This window comes from Mytilus trossulus, chromosome 6 (assembly GCF_036588685.1).
Source record: "Mytilus trossulus isolate FHL-02 chromosome 6, PNRI_Mtr1.1.1.hap1, whole genome shotgun sequence".
Lineage (NCBI taxonomy): Eukaryota > Metazoa > Mollusca > Bivalvia > Mytilida > Mytilidae > Mytilus > Mytilus trossulus.
The window spans coordinates 83981377-84004449 of NC_086378.1; the positions used below are offsets into that span (position 1 = coordinate 83981377).

The 23073-nt window shown below is 31.7% G+C and overlaps 1 protein-coding gene and 2 non-coding genes across 3 annotated transcripts in view; all 3 read left to right on the forward strand.

Moving 5' to 3' along the window:
* Window positions 1-561: 561 nt before the first annotated feature.
* LOC134723880 (U4 spliceosomal RNA) lies at window positions 562-700 on the forward strand. Its single transcript, XR_010108210.1, has one exon. It is a non-coding gene; the product is annotated as a U4 spliceosomal RNA (small nuclear RNA).
* Window positions 701-1594: 894 nt separating this feature from the next.
* On the forward strand, window positions 1595-1733 carry LOC134723892 (U4 spliceosomal RNA). Its single transcript, XR_010108221.1, has one exon. It is a non-coding gene; the product is annotated as a U4 spliceosomal RNA (small nuclear RNA).
* Window positions 1734-2635: 902 nt separating this feature from the next.
* LOC134723069 (ankyrin repeat domain-containing protein 27-like) overlaps window positions 2636-23073 on the forward strand; it is a 53840-nt gene continuing 33402 nt past the window's right edge. The window contains exons 1-13 of the mRNA XM_063586707.1: window positions 2636-2759; window positions 4807-4960; window positions 5827-5946; window positions 6370-6426; window positions 6785-6878; window positions 7540-7623; window positions 8810-8901; window positions 9487-9546; window positions 15570-15626; window positions 16403-16673; window positions 17130-17211; window positions 22030-22095; window positions 22640-22724. Of these exons, the coding sequence (XP_063442777.1) occupies window positions 4856-4960; window positions 5827-5946; window positions 6370-6426; window positions 6785-6878; window positions 7540-7623; window positions 8810-8901; window positions 9487-9546; window positions 15570-15626; window positions 16403-16673; window positions 17130-17211; window positions 22030-22095; window positions 22640-22724 (1173 nt within the window). The 5' untranslated portion in view covers window positions 2636-2759; window positions 4807-4855. The remainder of the gene's footprint in view (window positions 2760-4806; window positions 4961-5826; window positions 5947-6369; window positions 6427-6784; window positions 6879-7539; window positions 7624-8809; window positions 8902-9486; window positions 9547-15569; window positions 15627-16402; window positions 16674-17129; window positions 17212-22029; window positions 22096-22639; window positions 22725-23073) is intronic.

The window sequence follows — 23073 nt, forward strand, 5'->3', positions numbered from 1 at the left end:
TTTTGGCGGTTTTGGTAGATTGTAAGTGACTAGGAGCATTATACCTAGAAAAATATCCGAACTCAACAGCCCCTCCCCCTTTTTTAAAAGAAATCATAAAAATCAAAATATGAATAGCTTTTTTATTTATTGCTTCAGCGCAGATTTTATCGACAGATGTAAAAATTATCGTAAACTATCGCTAAAAGATATTGAAATTCCTGTATTTCCGTCTTCTTATCCTGACATGCATGTAATATCCACCACTGGACGTTAAACGCCAATTCGTCCGTCCATATGAGAGATTGTATATATGCGTATACACTACGTAGTTTCCTGAGAGATTATCTCCCCATTAATATAGCCACTATACAAACTTGTGTTTTCTCAACTATAACAGCCGTTTGTCATTTCAGTGATCATCAAAAAGGATGAGACTCTTTCAAATGTAAATTAATGCGAAGTACAAAAGGTAGAACAATGTTAGCTATCCAAAATTTTGCACGGAATAGAATTACTAGAATACCTTTGATAAAGTAAATGTAGTTTAAAACAAACAGTGTACACTGTACGTTATTCATTAGCTTTGCGCAGTGGCGGTACCATAGCCGATGAGGTTTATCCGAGGCGTGGTTATTGCTAGTTGAAAACTATACCCAATACCCCGCGCTGATGCCTGAAATACGGCAGCAGTCGCAATTTCTGAACGCCTCTACGGAGGCAATGATACACAATTAAATATAGAAAAGTCCACCAAACCAACTGCTTTGAAACATATGACAAAATGCTAAAGTAGTATTCAAGTCATTTTCTTGTACTAGGTAAATCTAATGATCAGATAACACAATTTGGCGAAACAAAAGTTTTGTATAAATTGTTATTGGAGAGTTTTGATTTTACTCCTAAGATAGTTGAAAAAAATCCAGATGTAGAATTTACACCTGTTTTTAAAAATGTATTTGATAAATTTATGGATAGATTTTCTAGAGATGTGATATTTAAAATTGTTCATGGTATTTTACCAATTAATAATTTATTGTTTAATCATAATGTATATAAAAGTAATAGATGCACTTTTTGTGCAAGAGAACCAGAAACTTTAAGACATCTTTTTTGTGACTGTGTTCAAATTAAAGTGTTGTTTTCTTTGATTAAGAATTGGATTTTTTCATTGTCTAATGGCATGTTGCTGTTAGACTTTGAACATATTTTATTTAGAAACATTATTGTAACCGGTAAAAAGTTAAAAAGTGTTATACTGTTATTAATTGGATTGTATTGTAAAACCATTTGGATTGTTCGTAATTGGAAAAAGTTTGATAGAAAACATGTGTTACCTAATGATATTTATATATTCTTTCTACAACAGTTAAGATTACGTATTTTAGCAGATTTTGAACGTTTTCCTTTGGAAAAATTTATTGAATTTTGGTGTATATCGGATTTATTTTGTAAAGTTGAAGATGAAGAGTTAGTGATAACCTTCTTCTAGTATAATATTGTGTATAATTTGATTGTTAATATTCATGATATTTGTATTTCATATTACACTGTACAATGTATTATCTGTGATATCTCTGTTTTAACATAATTGTACTATGTATATGATTTATTGAATAAAGTGTTTGAAATATAAAAAAAAAAAAAAGGTTTATCCGAGGCGTGGTTATTGCTAGTTGAAAACTATACCCAATACCCCGCGCTGATGCCTGAAATACGGCAGCAGTCGCAATTTCTAAACGCCTCTACGGAGGCAATGATACACAATTAAATATAGAAAAGTCCACCAAACCAACTGCTTTGAAACATATGACAAAATGCTAAAGTAGTATTCAAGTCATTTTCTTGTACTAGGTAAATCTAATGATCAGATAACACAATTTGGCGAAACAAAAATTCGCATGATCTCATTCTTTTAGGTTAAATGAGGTGCATTGAAGTACTCAACATTTTCCAGATTGATCTCTATCATCTACATCCTCCTTACCAGTGAGTGTTGTGACTGAACATGTGAAAATGACAAACACAGTGTTGATGCATCAAATCATTATAATACAAACTATTTCATTATTTTCATCATCTGTTTTGAAAAATGAATGCCACTTTTGGCGGTTTTGGTAGATTGTAAGTGACTAGGAGCATTATACCTAGAAAAATATCCGAACTCAACAGCCCCTCCCCCTTTTTTAAAAGAAATCATAGAAATCATAGAAATATAAATATGAATAGCTTTTTCAATTGTTGTTTCAGCGCAGATTTTAAACATTAATACATTGTTACTTGAATGAAGACTTTTATCATTAGCACTCACACAATATCTTCTTTTTTTATGTTTGCACAAACATATTAACACATTGTTTTCTTTCATTTCCATTCGTCTTTTGTTAAAAAAAAAAAAATACAGTGTCTATGCGTTTAAGTATAAAGTAATTTTGAAATAAGTTAATGTTATTTTGTCGGACGAGATTTGTACAATTCAATATTGTAAAAAAATATGTAGGTGAACTCGACTGAAGGTCACTGAATGTTGATGAATTTCATCGAAAATCTACACTTCACCGAAAACAAATTAGAGTTATTTCCCTTAGATTTTTATTCCTCTTGTCACTTGTTTCTTTTTCTGTTCGCTTGAATGTTTAATCTATTTACAATTGTATTTATACATATGCGAAATACAACGATTTCAGTTTAGAATATTTACTGCACGGGTTAACTAAGAACCTCAGTTTGTACAGTTGACGATAGATGATCAGACGATATATCAGCTGAGATTTGATCAGGTAATGAGGTATAACCTGATAACGTACAAGTACATGTTTGTCATGTATGTACGAAATGTATGCTGATGCATCTGTTTGTTTGATAAACTAACAACTTTCTGTGTATGTTGTCATTCGTTATAACTGTTGATATGAAAATGAAGGTGTGGTATGATTGCCAATACACCTTATCGCTATTTGTCCGCCATTACTGGATATCACACAGGTTCCCGTAAAATGTTAACGTCATAAAACAAAACATCTGATGCCACAATGGAAAAGTGATTGTTGTATGTGTCAAAAGGTCAAGCGGCCGGGTCAGCCAGCCGAGTAGGCTAATAGCGATAAGGTGTATGAGACAACTCTTTACAAGAGACCAATTAACAACTATAGGTCACTGTACAGCCTTCAACAATGAGCAAAACCCATATGACATGGTCAACTATAAAAGACCCCAAATTGACAATTCAAGTACTGTGTTGTTGACTCATCTGACAAAGTTTTGCATTTTGATGTATCATGATGTATTGGAGAATTGCTAGACCCTCATGTTTTTTTCTTTTTCCACTCATCAGCTGCACATGCAGGGCTCCTCTCTGGCATACTCATAATGGTCACAGATCTATAACAGCCTCACAAAATAGACAAGAGAAGCATGAAGAAAGTAAAATCATAAAAATACTGAACTTAGAGGAAAATCAATTCGAAAAGTCCATGACAAAATCAAATAACAAAACGCATCAAAAACGAATCGACAAGAACTGTCATATTCCTGACTTGGTACAGGCATTTTCAAATGTAGAAAATGGTGGATTAAACCTGGTTCTATAGCGCTAACCCTCTCACTTTAATGACAGTCTCATCAAATTCGGTTATATTTACATTGATGCGTTAAATATGCAGACACAATAAATAAAATAGTCACATCAGTCATCATCGTATAACAATTTCAAAAGGAACAATTTAACAGAACACACAAGAAGAGACAAAAACTTGAAAGTTTAATGTTAAGATAGTTTATCATGTTTATGTTCTCTTTATATAAACATGATTAAAAAATGAATTTAAACTATATAGGTATAAGAAGATGTGGTGTGAGTGCCAATGAGACAACTCTCCATCCAAATAACAATTTTAAAATTAAACCATTATAGGTTTAAGTACGGCCTTCAACACGGAGCCTTGGCTCACACCGAACAACAAGCTATAAAGGGCCCCAAAATTACTAGTGTAAAACCATTCAAACGGGAAAACCAACGGTCTAATCTATATAAACAAAACGAGAAACACGTATATATTACATAAACAAACAACAACTACTGTACATCAGATTCCTGACTTAGGACAGGTGCAAACATTTGCAGCGGGATTAAACGTTTTAATGGATCCAAACCTTCTCCCTTTTTCTGAAACAATAGCATAACATCACAACATAGAAAAACATGCGATAAAATATCAATTGGCAGACTTAACTCAATCAAAAAACGTATGATTACACAATGAACGAATAAATTTGATCTGCGATATCTGAATACAAATGCACAGTCTATTAAATATTAGAGACAAACATTCGTGACCAAAAGGCTAACAAACAAATTCAAACACACTGAGAAATATTTAACCAATCAATGTTCACTTTAGAAAAAAACCGTTTTTTTATAATCTTGAAGTTTATACAAATGTTGTAAGAATAAGTGAAAAATTGAAGATATTACAAATAATCAAGCTGGTGTACAGACAAGATCCATATAAATAAAAAATGACAAAAAAGCATTATAAACAGTATCAACAGGTCGAATTAACAAGAAAATACGATTTGAGAGTACTCATATACATGATATACAATAAATATATTTATGCACCAATACTATGTTACTCCAATATAAATAATACAGTTTAAAGTGTTATAAAGGATCACTCATTCAGATAGACCAGTCTTATCTATATTTATTACATATCTTGCATGTCTTACAGCAAATTAACAATCAAGGGTTAAATATGAAAATGTAGCTCTAAGAATCACAATCGGTTTTGAACTCAATTTTTAAATATATATATTTTTACATAGTTAGGTTCCAGTGTAACAGACAGTAAAGATGGTATAGAAGATACCTACCATGGTAGATAAGTATGATGAAGATTTGTATGAAAACCCATTCTTCATTGCTTTACAGACTAACTTTCCTTCATTGAATGAAGAGGCAACATCCAGTTGTTGGACAGTAAGTAAATATATATATACATATAATATATATAGTATACGTTCTTATATCACTGATAATGATTAAACATGAACATGTACACGTATTCCTTCCTTGAACAAAAATAATCTGAATCTTGCTGAGACATGTGAGTTGCTCTCTGACATCTAGTTAAACACAATGTCTGTTAGATGAATGACAAGTATATAGATAGATATACGGGGTATATCATGTATTTCAGAACTGGACAGATGTGTATCAGCAAGCAGATCCATTTTTCTCCTCAGACACTCCAGCTTCCTCAATATATAAAAACTGACTATCATAATATGCTTGTTTAAAAAATTTCAATAGGGTACATATATAACATTATTGTAATCAAAATATGGACCAAAGAATGCTGAAAGTAGCATAATTTTTATACACCATTTATGGGCATTATGTTTTCTGGTCTGTGCGTCCATTCATCCATCTATTCATTGCTTCATCTGTCAATCCTTCTTACTATACAAATCCTTGGTCTGTCCCACTTCAGGTTAAAGTTTTTGATCAAGATGGATTTTGATGAAGTTGCACTCAACTTGCTACTTAGTACAAATGTTGCCAATGACATTGCTAATCTAATTCCAAATTAGAGTTTTGACTCCAATTTCACGGTCCACTGAATATAAAAAATGAAAGTGCAATAAAGGCATCTGTGTACTATGAACACATTCTTGCTAGGGATGTTTTAAAGTTAATTAAAACAAAACTTCCACAATCCAGAAATCAATTCATGCTAGAGATTGTAAAAAAAATAGTTCTTGATAGTCATGATAGTTGACACCTTAATTAAAGCACATAAACTGAAGAATTAATAATATCTAAAGTATATATATATATTTCAGGTCTGTATACCAAGATATTCCTCTGTAGAACATGGAAGTTTTACTGAACATGATGTTAAAGATCACGTTATTATTACATCACAGACAGAAACAGACATTTATTCAACTTGGTCAGGAAAGGTAACTAAGAATGTCTAATATGTCAGATTAGAGGTCAAAATCTATGTTAAAGATTTAAGTAACATCATTGTGAGTAATTTGCTATTGAGCATGTTGAGCTTGTTTAACAATGAACAAAAATGTGAGTTTAATAAATGTGATTTCATGAAATGCATCAAGTAATGTTATCAAAAATACTAATTTTTTTTTTTTTTTTTTTTACAAATTGGATTTACATAAAATCTAAAAAAAGTAAGATTTACCAACAATAAGTTATAAATATTATTTGCTCCCTCAGTATCCATGGCAATGGTGAACTGGATCAGTGTTAATACAAACATTATCCTCCACAGCAGCAGTAACATATATTGATCATTTTGATATTGCATTATTTTGTTATGAAAAAATGTTGATTTTATAAGATTTTGTATTTTTTCATTTTAGAAAGTCTGCATCACAGATGGAAAGCTTTCATTAAAGATTGGCAATGAAGAAAATAAGGTATAGTTAATTTTACTACAGGGTATTCTGTTTAGATGAATGTTAGAGGTTACATGTTTGTATCTTACACTGTAATATTGTACCATGTCAAATGGTATTTAAGATAAATAAAAGGGTCATGTAGCCTCACAATGACAAATACAGTTATAATCACATGTTACAACTACATATTGTTGATGTTCATGTTGACAGTCATGAAAGTCTTCAGTGATAATCTAAAACACTTATATTTAAGTTTTCAACTTTTTTGATATTTTTTAATGAATACATAGTATAACATTGTATTATTTTACTGAAGAAAACAGAAATCAGTTAATTCAATACTTCCTAGTTTTGCAAAGTTTCTATCCATTTTTAGGTTCCAATCTTATTTGAAGAGACATTTTACAACAATAGTGATGAATCTTACAAAGTTTTGTGTATTGGCTGGCCACTGAATACTATCCCTAAAGGTATGTATAAAACTTATTTCTTGAATTTTGGAGTTATTATATGACACTGTCACACAAATAGTTATTGTTGAGTTTAGAATGAAAATCAGGTTTAAAAGTTAGTGTAAACAGTTATGTGTAAGCATAATAGAAAACAGTCATAGTGTTTTCTTATATATTTGAGTTTAAAACAAATTTTTCATTAAAACTACATTTCCAGGGATCATCAGAGACTGTTAAAATTTCATCTTGAACAGTTTTCAAACATTTGTCAAAGATATTATTTGTATAAACTGATAAAGTACAAATAAATGATGTTATCTGTGTATTATAGTTGATCTTGATATATCGGTTTTAATTTTGTTTGTTTCTTTTGTTCTTTGAAACATACTGAATTTTATGTAAAATATTCAATTTCGATACATGTGTTAGAATTTAAATATTGATACTCGACTAGTTAGACTTTTTTTATGCGTTTCTTTTTGTAGGGAAAAGAACTTTATCATAATTAAAATATGTCATTTAATGCCTTATAACCAGGGGAAATGTCTAAACATGTTTGTATTAATTATATTGTTGTTTTAAAAAAAGGGGAAATTTCACTTCCTAGGTGGAATTTCTTACGATGCATGCTTCCAAGATTACAAGAAATTTTCTATTAAAGTGATTTTTTAATTTTTAGATAATGTTAAAAATGATCACCTCAAAACTGCAGCAAGGCCAGCCACATATGAAGAGTGTTGTAAATTACTTTTTGGACACTCAGGTATTTAGACATGAATTCAAATTATATTAAAGAGGGGGAGAACAAACTAAAGGATAGCCAATAAATACTTGTTGAGGAAACACGAAAAACACCTTGACCAAAGGGCAAAAATAAACAAACGTATACAAAAAACATCATAAAATAATAAAAATCTAACAAAACTAAACTAAAAAGAGCCCCAGCTATACCATTGATTGACTAATCTTAAACTTTAAATTTTTTTTTAGATTGTATGAGATAATTAAAAAAATATTTCTTAATCAGTGACATTTGGGTACACACATAGATATAGGACGGTAGGAAGATGTGGTATGAGTGCCTTTAATACGGAGCCTGGGTTCACACTGAACAACAAGCTATAAAGGCCCCGAAAATTACTAGTGTAAAACCATTCAAACAGGAAACCCAACGTTCTAATCTATATAAAAAAACAAGAAAAATGAAATACGTATGAATTGCATAAACAAACGACAACTACTGTGTAAACATCAGCTTCCTGACTTAGGACAGGTGCAAACATTTGCAGCAGGATTAAACCTTTTAATGGTACCAAACCTTCTCCCTTTTCTGAAACAATAGTATAACATCACAACAGAGAAAAACACAGGATAAAATATCAATTGAAAGGCTTAACTCAATCAAAAAAGGTAAATTAACAAACTATGAATGCATGTATGAACAAAATATGTAATCTATTGAAAATTAAGAAATTTATGAAGATTTTTCAACCTTTCAAATAACCTTGATTTTTTTTCTGAGCAAAATAGTAAGGAAAATAATCATGAAAATTTATATTTGAGAAAATGCTTTGTAATCTACAAAAAAAAATGTAAGCAATTTAGGCACTTGAATTTTAACTGTTTTAGGATTTCTATACCTTTATGAATTATTGAAATATCAATGTCTTTACATTCACTTTTATATAGTTGGACTGTTGGACCTCATTACATTTATCAACAAATATAGTTATGGCACATTTTACTTTCCATACAAAAATCAAATATTAAAAAAATGATTGATTTTTCAATGTCTTAGATGCTGTCATATTTTGGTCCATCTTTTTTTCATATTAACATATGTCATATATTCAGGGTATTGATTTTACATGTGTTGAAGTGATCTTTGAAAAGTGTTAAAGACCAGTACCTATAAACTAGATTATATAACCATGTTTGTATGTTTATAGGATCCAGACGAAGTAGGGATGCTGTTGATAAACTACTGGATTCCTTCGCTAAGTCCTACAAGATATCAGGAGAAAAGTTTGTCGATATTGTTGTAAGCAGCCATTACGTAAAATCACTCAAATTCCTGTAAACTTGGACATCACAACAAATTTGATTTTTGTAAACTTGGACATCACAACTAATTTTATTTTATTTTCTGTGTTTAAACGCCACTTTTAAGCATCGCGTTTGGGCTACTTTGTGGCGGCCATATTTCATTGGCAGAGGAAGCTGGATTCTTCACAATTAGAATATGATTGCTGCCTCAAGTCAGATAGTTGTTCAGAGTAGATCTAAGGTCATCTGGAAACAAAATTCAGCTAAATACCAAAAACGTTTGTTCACAACAGAAGGAAAATTTATTTATCTAACAATTGGGCTTTTAATCTTTCAATTGCAAACACCTGTGAATAGAAAAACCAACAATGGTGGTGTTGCCAAAGAAACATCCAGTAATATGATGTGATGTTTGATTATTGCTTTCGAGAGCAAATATAGATACAACTTTGCTGTATTGCAAATTAAAATATAAAGTTAACTGCAACTTTTATTTTTCAACATGTTTCACCATTGGTGGTTCTGCAGTTGTTTTAAATTGAAATATATATAGTAAATTAGAATTGAATTTCTATTTTAGGACATTGCTTCTACACAGTACACCAAAGTTATGCAGACAGCTATGAAAGATTCTAGTGTGGTAAGATTATGTCTATAACAAGGAATTGTGTACCAGTATTACAAAGTTTGAAGTGAAGCATAAATTTGGATCTCTTTATTAAAAAAAAATTATAATCTTTTTGTAAACTCTTGATGGTAAAGGGATATTTCTTGATTTTTTTTTCCAGGAATCAGAAGTTAAATTATCAAAAATAACTAAATAAAAAAAGAAATTCCATCAAAATATTTTCTAGCTTAATTTTTTAGCTCACCTGGCCCAAAGGGCCAAGTGAGCTTTTCTCATCACTTGGCGTCCGTCGTGGTCGTCGTCCAGCTTTAACTTTTACAAAAATCTTCTCCTCTGAAACTACTGGGCCAAATTAAACCAAACTTGGCCACACTCATCATTGGGGTATCTAGTTTAAAAAATGTGTGGCCTGACCCGCCAAACCAACCAAGATGGCCGCCATGGCTAAAAATAGAACATAGGGGTAAAATGCAGTTTTTAGCTTATTACTCAAAAACCAAAGCATTTAGAGCAAATCTGACATGGGGGTAAAATTGTTTATCAGGTCAAGATCTATCTGCCCTGAAATTTTCAGATGAATCAGAGAACCTGTTGTTGGGTTGCTGCCCCTGAATTGGTAATTTTAAGGAAATTTTGCTGTTTTTGGTTATTATATTGAATATTATTATAGATAGAGATATACTGTAAACAGCAATAATGTTCAGCAAAGTAAGATTTACAAATAAGTTAAAATGACCAAAATGGTCAGTTGACCCCTTTAGGAGTTATTGCCTTTTATAGTCAAATTTTTAACCATTTTTCGTAAATTTTATATATCTTTTACAAAAATTGTCTCCTCTTTAACTGCTGTACCAAATTAATCCAAACTTGGCCACAATCATCTTTTGGGTATCTTGTTTATAAAATGTGTGGCGTGACCCCCCAAACCAACCAAGATGGCCGCCATGGCTAAAAATAGAACATAGGGGGTAAAACACAGTTTTTGGCTTATAACTCAAAAACCAAAGCATTTAGAGAAATCTGACATGGGTAAAATTGTTTGTCAGGTCAAAATCTATTTGCCCTGAAATTTTCAGATGAATCAGAGAACCTGTTGTTGGGTTGCAGCCCCTGAATTGGTAATTTTAAGGAAATTTTGCTGTTTTTTTGTTATTATATTGAATATTATTATAGATAGAGATATACTGTAAACAGCAGTAATGTTCAGCAAAGTAAGATTTACAAATAAGTCAACATGACCAAAATGGTCATTTGACCCCTTTAGGAGTTATTGCCCTTTATAGTCAATTTTTAACCATTTTATGTAAATTTTTTATATCTTTTACAAAAATCTTCTCCCCTGAAACTGCTGGGCCAAATTAATCCAAACTTGGCTACAATCATCTTTGGGGTATTTAGTTTTAAAAATGTGTGGCGTGACCTGCCAAACCAACCAAGATGGTTGCCATGGCTAAAAATAGAACATAGGGGTAAAACGCAGTTTTTGGCTTATAACTCAAAAACCAAAGCATTGAGAGCAAATCTGACATTGGGTAAAATTGTTTGTTAGGTCAAGATCTATTTGCCCTGAAATTTTCAGATGAATCAGAGAACCTGTTGTTGGGTTGCTGTCCCTGAAGTGGTAATTTTAAGGAAATTTTGCTGTTTTTATATTATCTTGAATATTATTATAGATAGAGATAAACTGTAAACAGCAATAATGTTCAGCAAAGTAAGATTTACAAATAAGTCAACATGACCCAAATGTTAATTGACCCCCTAAGGAGTTATTGTCCTTTATAGTCAGTTTAAACAATTTTCATAAAATTTGTAAATTTTACTACGGTAGGGGGTTCAACAACCTCAGGGGGTCAATATACCATGGAATATTTTTTCTTTTCATAATATCTTTTCCAGCGTGTTAAATACATACAAACTACTTGTTGGAATATTATAACTATGTTAAGGATAATACTCCAATTTGTAGTTTGTATGTATTCAACATGCTGGAAAAGATATTTTGAAAATTTTACTTAGCCATGGTATTTTGCCCCCCCCCTCCCTGTGGTATAATGAACCCCCTACCATAGACCTTGAGTTTCAAAAAATCAAGCTATTCTAACTCCTTAACATAGTAACAATAATCCAGTTTGTAGTTTGTATGTATTCAACATGCTGGAAAAGATATTTTAAAAATTTGACTTAGCCATGGTATTTTGACCCCCTGTGGTATATTGAACCCCCTTCTATAGACCTTGATTTTCAAAAATTCAAGCTATTCTAACTCCTAAACATAGTTATAATACTTCAATAAGAAGTTTGTATGTATATAACATGCTGGAAAAGATATTTTGAAAATTTTACTTAGCCATGGTATTTTGACCCCCCTACAATAGACCTTGAATTTAAAAAAATCAAGCTATTCTAACTCCTTAACATAGTAATAATACTCCAAATAGTAATTTGTATGTATTCAACATGCTGGAAAAGATATTTTGAAAATTTTACTTAGCCATGGTAATTTGACCCCCCTGCGGTATATTGAACCCCCTACTATAGACCTTGAATTTCAAAAATCCAAGCTATTCTAACTCCTTAACATAGTTATAATACTCCTACAAGTAGTTTTTATGTATTTAACATACTGGAAAAGATATTTTGAAAATTTTACTTAGCCATGGTATTTTGACCCCCCTACAATAGACCTTGAATTTAAAAAAATCAAGCTATTCTAACTCCTTAACATAGTAATAATACTCCAAATAGTAATTTGTATGTATTCAACATGCTGGAAAAGATATTTTGAAAATTTTACTTAGCCATGGTAATTTGACCCCCCTGCAGTATATTGAACCCCCTACTTTAGACCTTGAATTTCAAAAATCCAAGCTATTCTAACTCCTTAACATAGTTATAATACTCCAATAAGTAGTTTATATGTATTTAGCATACTGGAAAAGATATTTTGCAAAATTTATATAGCCATGGTATTTTGACCCCCCTGCGGTATATTGAACCCCCTACTCATAACCTCTAATTAAAAAAATAATAGCCAATAAATTGTAAATTAGATTATCTGCAATACTATTTCTCAAAAGCAGGGGGGTTCAATATACCGCAGGGGGGTTCAAAATACCATATGTGAAAAATGACCCCGGGGTCAAAATACCATGCGGTATAATGACCCCGGGGTCATTTTACCGCATGGTATTTTGACCCCGGGTTCAATTTTTAGGGGGTTCAAACTACCATATGACACCGGTAACATTTTCCACAGAAACTACTGGGCCAAGTTCATTATAGATAGTGATAATTGTAAGCAGCAAGAATGTTCAGTAAAGTTAGGTGTACAAACATATCACCATGATCACCATCACCAAAACAATTTTGTCATGAATCCATCTAATTTCCTTTGTTTTATATTCACAAAGACCAAGTTGAGCGACACAGGCTCTTTAGAGCCTCTAGTTTTTAGCTCACCTGGCCTTAAAGGCCAGGTGAGCTTTTCTCATCACTTGGCGTCCGTCGTCGTCGTCGTCATCGTCGTCTGTCGTCGTTAACAATTTTTCAAACATCTTCTCCTCTGAAACTACTAAAAGGAATTGAATGAAACTTAGCATGATTGTTCCTTAGTATATCCTGCACAAAATGTGCGCTTCGATTTTTGATCGGTCAAAAAACATGGCCGCCGTTACTTAAAATAGAACATAGGGGTCAAATGCAGTTTTTGGCTTATATCTCAAAAACGAAAGCATTTAGAGCAAATCTGACATGGGGGTAAAAATGTTCATTAGGTCAACATCTATCAGCCCTGAAATTTTCAGATGAATCAAACAAACCATTGTTGGGTTGCTGCCACTTAATTGGTAATTTTAAGGAAATTTTGCAGTTTTTGGTCATTATCTTGAATATTATTATAGATAAAGCTAAACTGTAAACAGCAAAAATGATCAGCAAAATAAGCTCTACAAATAAGTTAATATGACCAAAATTGTCAATTGACCCCTTAAGGGGTTATTGTCCTTTAATGACAATTTTTCACAATTTGTTCATCATATTTGCTAACTTTAAAAAATCTTCTCCTCTGAAACTACTGAATGGATTTGGTTAAAACTTAGCATGATTGTTCCTTAGATCATCCTGCTCAAAGTGTGTGCTTTGATTTTTGATCTGTCAAAAAACATGGCCACCGTTACTTAAAATAGAACATAGGGGTCAAATGCAGCTTTTGGCTTATATCTCAAAAACGAAAGCATTTAGAGCAAATCTGACAAGGGGTAAAAGTGTTCATTAGGTCAATAACTATCAGCCCTGAAATTTTCAGATGAATCAAACAAACCATTGTTGGGTTGCTGCCACTTAATTGGTAATTTTAAGGAAATTTTGCAGTTTTTGATCATTATCTTGAATATTATTATAGATAAAGATAAACTGTAAACAGCAAAAATGATCAGCAAAGTAAGATCTACAAATAAGTTAATATGACTAAAATTGTCAATTGACCCCTTAAGGGGTTATTGTCCTTTAATGACAATTTTTCACAATTTGTTCATCATATTTGCTAACTTTAAAAATCTTCTCCTCTAAAACTACTCAACTTAATTCAACCAAACTTCAACTGAATGATCAGTAGGGTGTATAAAATAAAGTTTGTGCTTTATTTTTTATTTCGTCAAAAAACATGGCCGTCATGGCTAAAAATAGATCACAGGGTAAAATGCAGTTTTTGGCTTATATCTCAAAAACTCCAGCATTTAGAGCAAATAAGACAAGATGTTAAGGTTTTTATTAGGTCAAGATCTACCTGTCCTGAAATTTTCAGCCGAATTGGGTAACTGGTTTTTCAGGTATAATGCCTCTGAATTGATGATTTTAAAGAAATTTTGCAGTTTTTGGTTATTATCTTGAATACTATTATAGATACAGATAAACTGTTAATAGCAAAAATGTTAAGCAAAGTAAGATCTACAAATAAGTCAATTTGACAAAAATTGTCAATTGACCCCTTAAGGAGTTATTGCCCTTTAAAGACTTTTTTCACAATTTGTTCATCATGCTGACTTACTTTAAAAAATCTTCTCCTTTGAAACTGCTGTATCAATTTCAGCCAAACTTAGCCTAAATGAGTTTCAGAGTATCTAGTATAAATTTTATATTTCATTTCCTTGTATGTCAAGAAACATATCTCCTACGGCTAAAATAGAACATAGGAGAACATTTTTTTTTTTTGCTTTGAAGAAAATAGGACGATTCAAAGAACATTTAAATAAATTGAAAAGCCAAAATAATCATTGATGAGAGATTTAACCAAAATAATTAAGGTGAGCGATTCAGGCTCTTGAGAGCCTCTTGTTTAATTTAATGTAAATCAAAAGAATGGCAGTGAGGTGTTGTGAAAAAGGAAATAAGGAATCACAAAGGATCAAACATACTGTGAATTCATTTATTTTCATGGGTACCAATTTTCTTGGATTAAAGAAAACTTACATCTTCGTTGATATTTAATTTCGTGGTTTTGCTGAAAATCTGCATACAAGCCGGTAGAAAACTTGCTTTTCGTTGAACATTAAATTTCGTGGTTTATATGTATCCACGAATTCCACGAAAATTGATATCCAACGAATAATAATGAATCCACAGTAGATCATTTGATTAATAGTTGAGGGGGAAGAGCGATTTAATAGGAAATTTTCATTTATGGGTGAGTTTGCACCTGTCCTAAGTCAAGAATCTGATGTACAGTAGTTGTCGTTTGTTTATGTAATATATACGTGTTTCTCGTTTTTTTAATATAGATTTGACCGTTGGTTTTCCCATTTAAATGGTTTTTCACTAGTAATTTTGGGGACCTTTATAGCTTGTTGTTAGGTGTGAGCTCTGTGTTGAAGGCCGTACATTGACCTATAATGGTTTACTTTTATAAATTGTTATTTGGATGGAGTGTTGTCTCATTTGCACTCATACCATATCTTCCTATATCTGAGTGCATGTACTTCTATGGGGTGTTAAATGACCTTGACTACCATTGAATACAGTCAATATGTTTTATGTTTCAGAGAAGACAAGCACAAGAAAGCCAGGCAAACATGGACAATTTAAAGTTTGCTGTGGAGGTAAAAATAGTTTATATTGTTAACTTTTTGTAAATTGTGACTGTAATGGAGAGTTGTCTCATTGGCACTCAAAACTCATCTTCTTATTAATATGGAGTTATAAATAAATAATATATGCAGATATGAAGATATCTTCTACTTGCTTATAGTATCATACCTGCAAACTTCTTAAAAAAAATTTCATTAAGGGTTTTTATGCACAAAAATACTTCTCAGATAAGTACTTGAATTTGTTGTACTATGGTTTTGAATGAGTATATATTAGTTTTAATGTCATTTAACTTCTTTAAATGTCTTTTATGAGGTATTCAGGTTATGTAATGGAAAAGAGTCTGATCTACACATCACTTTAGGAAATCCCTATACAAATCATGTGATACAAATAGAGAAAGTTGGTGTACAATATAATCAATAAACTTTGAAAATTATTTCTGTGCAATGGCCTTTTCTGGTAGACTCATCTTTCTGATTATTTACTAGTGTAAATTGAATCATCAATGGCTGTTTATGATTTTTAACACTATTTAGCCATTCTGGAGTCACCCATTACTCTTTGTTATTTAACAATAAGAGCACTCAAAACCAAAACAATCTCTAATGATAATATACAGAGTCAAGGTTCAGAGAGGTCAATAGGTTTTAATTAGAACATGTCATTGTCTTTAGCATAATTACAAGGGGGCATCAGTTTGACATGAGCACATTCTCCTTTTATTTTTTAAGTATTCATGTTTTACAACCTCCTCTAGAATTGTTTTCCTTTTATAACTTTCCAGGCCTACATGATGCAAGCCATTCATAAGGAATTATTCCAAGTCATAGTCACCAACTTTTCTAGTCAGGATACAGATATCAACAAGATGAGAAGAAACTTAAAGGACATTAACCTTAATAATCTGGGTGTCAAGTCAGATTTCATCTCTAATATAGTTCCTGCCAGAAAGGAATTGGTCAGGCTGAATTCTTACTCAACACCTTTCGGAAGAATGAAATGTTTGAAAAGAGTAGTCTCAGTTTTATGTAGACCTCCAAAGAGAAAGAATTCAGGTATATTGATGAGCCTATGGTTACAGATCTGTGTTAGTCACTGTTAAATTAAACAATGTGGTATGATTGCCAATGTGACAACTGTCAACCAGGGAACAAGAGATGTAGAAGTTTACAACTTAAGGTCCCATGTACAGCCTTTATCAATGAGCAAAACCCATGCTGCATAGTAAGCAAGAAAGGCCTTAAAATGACCAATGTAAAACAATTCAAATAAGGAAACTATGAGTTTGATTCATGTACAAAACAATTAATGAAAAGCAAATATGATAAACAGCAACAATGAAAACCACTGAAAAACACTTGGGAAAGGCCCAAACAGTATGTGATTCGATTGAACATGTTAAGGTTACTTTTTCATAAAAGATCAATAAGGTTAGACATGTTGTAAAGTAACCTGACTACTGCTTATACTTTTACTTTCAATGATGTTTTTTGTATTTATATATTTTTCAGTAGAGGAATCCATAGTGATCACCACAGATGATTTCCTTCCTATGTTAATCTTCCTGATTGTAAAATCTGATATTCCTAATTGGTAAGTTATAGATGTAAAAACTGGTACAGTGAAAACTGTGTTATCCGACACACTAGGGGGCCAGAAAAAATGTTGAATAAAGCATGGTGTCTGGAATACTAAGGTTTTTTGGGATACGATTGCTGTCAAGCAATCTGTAGACTTTTACCATTGACCCTATGACACACTCCCTCACGTCATTTGTTTTATTCTAAACATTCGGCAACATCTCAGATTCTTATGATTGTCTTGCTTTAAAAGGTAAAAACAAGCAAAACAATTGAACATAAACAACTTTCCTGTAATGTTTTACTCATAATCTTCATGTGTGATATTTTCCTTGACTTATATGCGTGTTTTTAACAATACGGAAAATCAGAATTAAACAGTATTTATATTTAGTGTTTTTATAAATTTAGAAACACGTCAGAGGGAATTCCCAAATTTTGATAACTTGCGAGATCGATAATTCTATTTCTGTCACAAGAACTGAAGTGGAGTATTTCTATATTTTACCGTTATGAAACTGATATTTGATACTGTACTCTCATAAATAAATGGAGAACCATTCATCATATCATTTAATAAACGTTCTTGTTCCAAATCGCAAGTCGCGGTTTGTTTATGTATTAATGTCTATGCGTGGTCTCACTAATTAGAGACAAAAAGAATTGTAGAGACAAAAAGCGTCGAGAAGCGACAAGAAGAATAATATTAGCAACAAGAAACTATTTAGCGACAAGAAAACATTTTTTTATTTATATTACTTATTCGAAATAAATATTAAAAAAATATGCAAAAGAAAACAATTTCAACGACATGAAAGTTAATTTTGATAGGGGGGGAAATGAAACTTGTAAATCGAATTCAGTTGCTACATTTATTTACATGATATTTTATAAGGTATCACAGGAAGTATATTTTGTCTTTTTATTAGTTTTTAAAACCATTTTTGTACAATATATAATTAACTTGCAAAATGCATTATTTGTGCATAATTGTCCAGAAAATACATACACAAATTGTGAAATACAAATTAAGAACTGAAATCAAACAAGAGGAAAACATAATTAAAATGTGAATATTTTTTATCATTTTATTTAGTGTATTGTCTCATTTAACGATATTTATCATGTTTATGCATATAGATTGAAGATTAAAGGAAACTGATGACAATCTTGAGTTTTCAACAGGTGTTCACTATTCGGTACAATAATTTTATATTCTGGTGCGTGTAATTGATGAAGGTGTTAATGGATGTTATTGTTGCAATAAAACAAAGGACACGCACCTAGTTAATCTCATTTGTTGCTCTTAATTGTGTATTATCTTAGAGTGAAGCCACAGCTAATGTTGGTCCTATCAGGAAAAATTAATTGTACAGTTAGGAAGGAAATAATATTTCATGTTTTTGTTTTATTAAATCCTTCAAAAGGAAGGTGACAAATCTTTGTTTTTATTTTCATTTTATAGAGTTTACATTTCCTTTGCTCTTACACATGTTTAATTTCTACATCTATCAATATGATAATAAAAAGTACACAATCTCTTCATCGATTTTTTTTTTATTTCTTCATCTTTCAATATAATCCTAAAAAATATTTTAATGTATGTGATAACAAAATGTATTCTTGTCGCTAAATAGCTTCTTGTTGCTTTTTGTCACTTATTATTTTTCTTCTTGTCGCTTCTTGACGCTTTTTGTCGCTAATTAGTGAGACCCCACATGCGTGTAGTTTTCCTGATTTCAAGGGGTATCAGATTGAGTGATTCCCCGCTTCCGTGATTAATTTGAAACTCATGGGATTCTTTCTATGTCTGTCTGCATATGGAGAGCTATTGTTGTTGCATTATTTTAAATCACATGCATAATTTTGTTTCATCGTAAAAATTACCTATAACACCCCTTCAGCAGAAATGGAATCTTCCATGTTATCGTTTCGAGTTGTCTCCCTTTTTCGAAGTATTCGTCAAGAAGAATTAACTCGTTAATGCCGGTAAACGTCGTTTTATATTAAGAACGATCTCAATGTAAACAGAGGAGTGTGTACGGAAAGGAGTCATGCCCTCTGACCCAAAGGAACTTCAATAATTAAAGAGTAAGAAATGGGGTTCCTCCTAAACTGGTCCGCCGTTCTATATATAGCTTCGCACCGCAGGTCAGTGTAGCGATAAGTGAACACAATAGGGGTCCAGTTTAGGGTTCCTCCTAGAATTACGGTGATAAGATACGGAAGCAAGTTAACTCGTACCACGGCATTGGAACCAAAAAAGTTAACTTGTACTACTGGGAAGTCGTAACATTCAGAAAAATATATAAAAAATATGATGTTTTATGGGTTTCTGTTTGTAAACTTAATAGAAATAAAGTTGAATTACTTGAATTTTACACAGGAGTTAAATGAAAACTAAGACAAAAATAAAGAATGTTTTAAAGCATTAATGTTTTAACTGATCTTTCAAACTAGAACATAGGCGGGCCCCCTCTTAGGTCAGTCAGCGGGCTCCCCCTTAGGAAAAGTTCTGGATCCGCCACTGTAGAACTTAATCCAGAGGAAAGTTAAAACATTGCTTTAACTGCACCTTATTAAAATTGAACATGTTGAATATGTATCTATCCAATTTAAGTTAATTAAAACTGTAATCCATGATCACAAATTGAATGCTATGTTTACAATTGTTGAAAGCCATGTGCTTTTTTGGCGGGGAAAATGCAGACCCCCTTAACAGGAATCAGTTAAATTTCATTGTTACGTTTATTTATAGACAGTAAAAATAATTTTGGCAATCATTTTGACTAACTGCTAAGATTTAATTATTCATGAAAAATTTTCTTCGGGTGAAACTGTATATACCTTAATTATCTACATCTGCCACAGTATTTTCTATCCAATATACAAGGAACATAAGCTACAAATTGGTCATTGTACTTTCAAATTATATACATTTTACAGACTTAAGAGGTATTGGGTGAAAGTAACGTATATCATGTATATTCATCATTTAACACCATTTGAATGCATTTAAATAAGTTGGTACGAGTTAGCAATGGTACGAGTTTGCATTGGTACAAGTTTTTTTTTAATGGTACGAGTTTACAATGGTACAGGATAACTATAATTCGATAAAACACAATAAGTACATGGCTCATACACTTGTAACGGGGATTGGCTATTCTTTAAGTTGAGTGACTATTCAGATTGTTACATTTTGCATGTGCAGTTGAATTAGTTTAGAGAATAATACTATTCAGCTGTACCAGGGTTACCGGCCAAAAATGCTTGAGACTTGCGCATGTTCATGCTTTTTTTGCAAAAGTATTCTTGGATCTATTTCTTTCCTCTTTGATCTTTTGAATTTTGGCCAAATCTCATGCATTTGTTCAATGAAAATTTGGCAGAACTGCTATACATGTGTCAACGAAAAACTATGGCAATCGTATCCCTCAGAGCATTCTGCTCTTTGATTCTGCAAGGATATGCATATTTTGGGACCATGAAAATGTGTTGGTTAAAGCAGGATGTTGCAATACTCAGGTTTCGGACTATGCAGGTTACACTGTATTCCTTACTTGAAAGTTATGGATGTTTAATCTGATGTTCCCAATTAGTGAGTTGCAGATTTATCTACCATGTCTACTGCTCAAGACCTTGCTAGAAACAGTGTGAGGAAAAGTGAAAAAAAGTTTCATAAGATCATACAGTTGGTACTCTATCTGTCTATTTGTCTGTCTGTCTATTCTTGTGAAAACAAATGTTTTCTCCAACAATAATTTCAGTTGGTTTTGGGAAAAGATTTGCAGTATTTCCACCTTCAATGAGATGCATTAGTTTGATTTATCATGTTGCAGCCACTACAAAGGGTATTTAAAGTTTCTCTTAATGATAAAAAATTGCATTTGGAAGTGTCCTCATAACTGTGCAACTTTTAAAGTTGATGCTTGGTCATTTAACATTCAAAGAACTTTGAAATAATGAAACCATGTTTTTTTTCAATCTTACTAAATGTCATTTAAAAACCTTGACCTAATACCTGTACTGCTGACTAACTCTTTTATCAGAAGATATCAAATATATTTCTGCTTTACTAGGGATTTGCAATAAGATATAAAAAGAAGATGTGGAATGATTGCCAATGAGACAACTATCCACAAAAGACCAAAATGAAACAAACATTAACAACTATAGGTCACTATACGGCCTTCAACAATGAGCAAAGCCCATACCGCATAGTCAGCTATAAAAGGCCCTGATAAGACAATGTAAAACAATTCAAACGAGAAAACTAACGGCCTTATTTATGTAAAAAAATGAACTAAAAACAAATATGTAACACATAAACAAACGACAACCACTGAATTACAGGCTCCTGATTTGACACTTCAATCATCAAATGATTCAACCAAAAAGAAAAACAAATAGCAAGATTGAAACTCATCTGTATCAAAATATATCCTAATATCTTCTGGATCTTTTCAAAATTGCTCAGTTCTTAATAACTGTTTCCAAGTCAAAATTCAGAAATAAGAAATAGGAGAAATAAGTATATTAAACATTGCAGTTTTATTTTGCAGGATGGCAAATCCTAAGTATATTTGATTTTCAGGATGGCAAATCTTCTTGTGTATATTTTATTTTACAGGATGGCAAATCTTATGTATATTTTATTTTTCAGGATGGCAAATCTTATGTATATTTTATTTTACAGGATGGCAAATCTTATGTATATTTTATTTTGCAAGATGGCAAATCTAATGTATATTTTATTTTTCAGGATGGCAAATCTTATGTATATTTTATTTTGCAGGATGGCAAATCTAATGTATATTTTATTTTTCAGGATGGCAAATCTTATGTATATGAAGCATTTCCATTTTTCTAGAACTACAGATGATGATGAATACTTGTAAGTCATGTGATTGAATGTGATGGGTCGGTGTCAAATAGTTTTGAACAGTGGAAAAGTATTTGAACAATATAGACCTCTTTAGGTGGTTACCCCATTTTTACACTGCATTCTCTGGGTTTTATTTAGTTTTCATAAAATAGCCCATAAATACAGATTTTAAAGCAATTTTCATCAAATGAATCTGTCACATAATTTGAGGACATCATAATAAGACAATTAGAATCCAAGTTAAAAGAATATTTATAATGGAAGAAATCTAATCTTCTGACAGATTTGTCCATTTTACCAACCTTTATTGTAAATGTACAATGATGATGTTTTTGTTACCTGCTGTGTTGCAAAAACTTTTCAATTGACTGTTTGAAGACAATAAACCAGGACTGTAGTATTTTACATTATAAGATAAATACAGTTAAGAGGAAAAACTAAAAGTTGCTGAAGGTTTATTAAAATATTCTTGTGTTAGGAATAACAATTGAATGAATGATAACTATTGAAAATTACACTATTGATAGTTTTATTTTGATTATATTATATCCAGGTATTACTTGACTACAGTCGAGGCAGGGTTAGAACATATAAAGAGTGGTAAACTAACAGAAGAATCAAGCAAGGCTAATATTGTTGTAGGTATACTTATTACACTTTTGTATTTAGTTCAAAATAGTTTCACTCTGATGTAATGTAATCATAAAATGAATATAAGGAGATGTGGGGCACACACCATCGATACATGAAGGCTAAAATACATCTATGTTATAGGTACATACTTTCTATCTTTACAATGTATACCAATGAAAGGAGATGTGTTGACAATGATTCTGCAATCCATTTACACTAAAAACTTGGGACATGTGTCTATACTTTAAGTTGTATGGTTTGCTACTGACCCCATACAGATCCATAGAAGGTTAGTAAAATCAATAGGGGGTAAGGCCAGAGGCCGAGTCCCCTATGAATTTTATTCACCCTCTA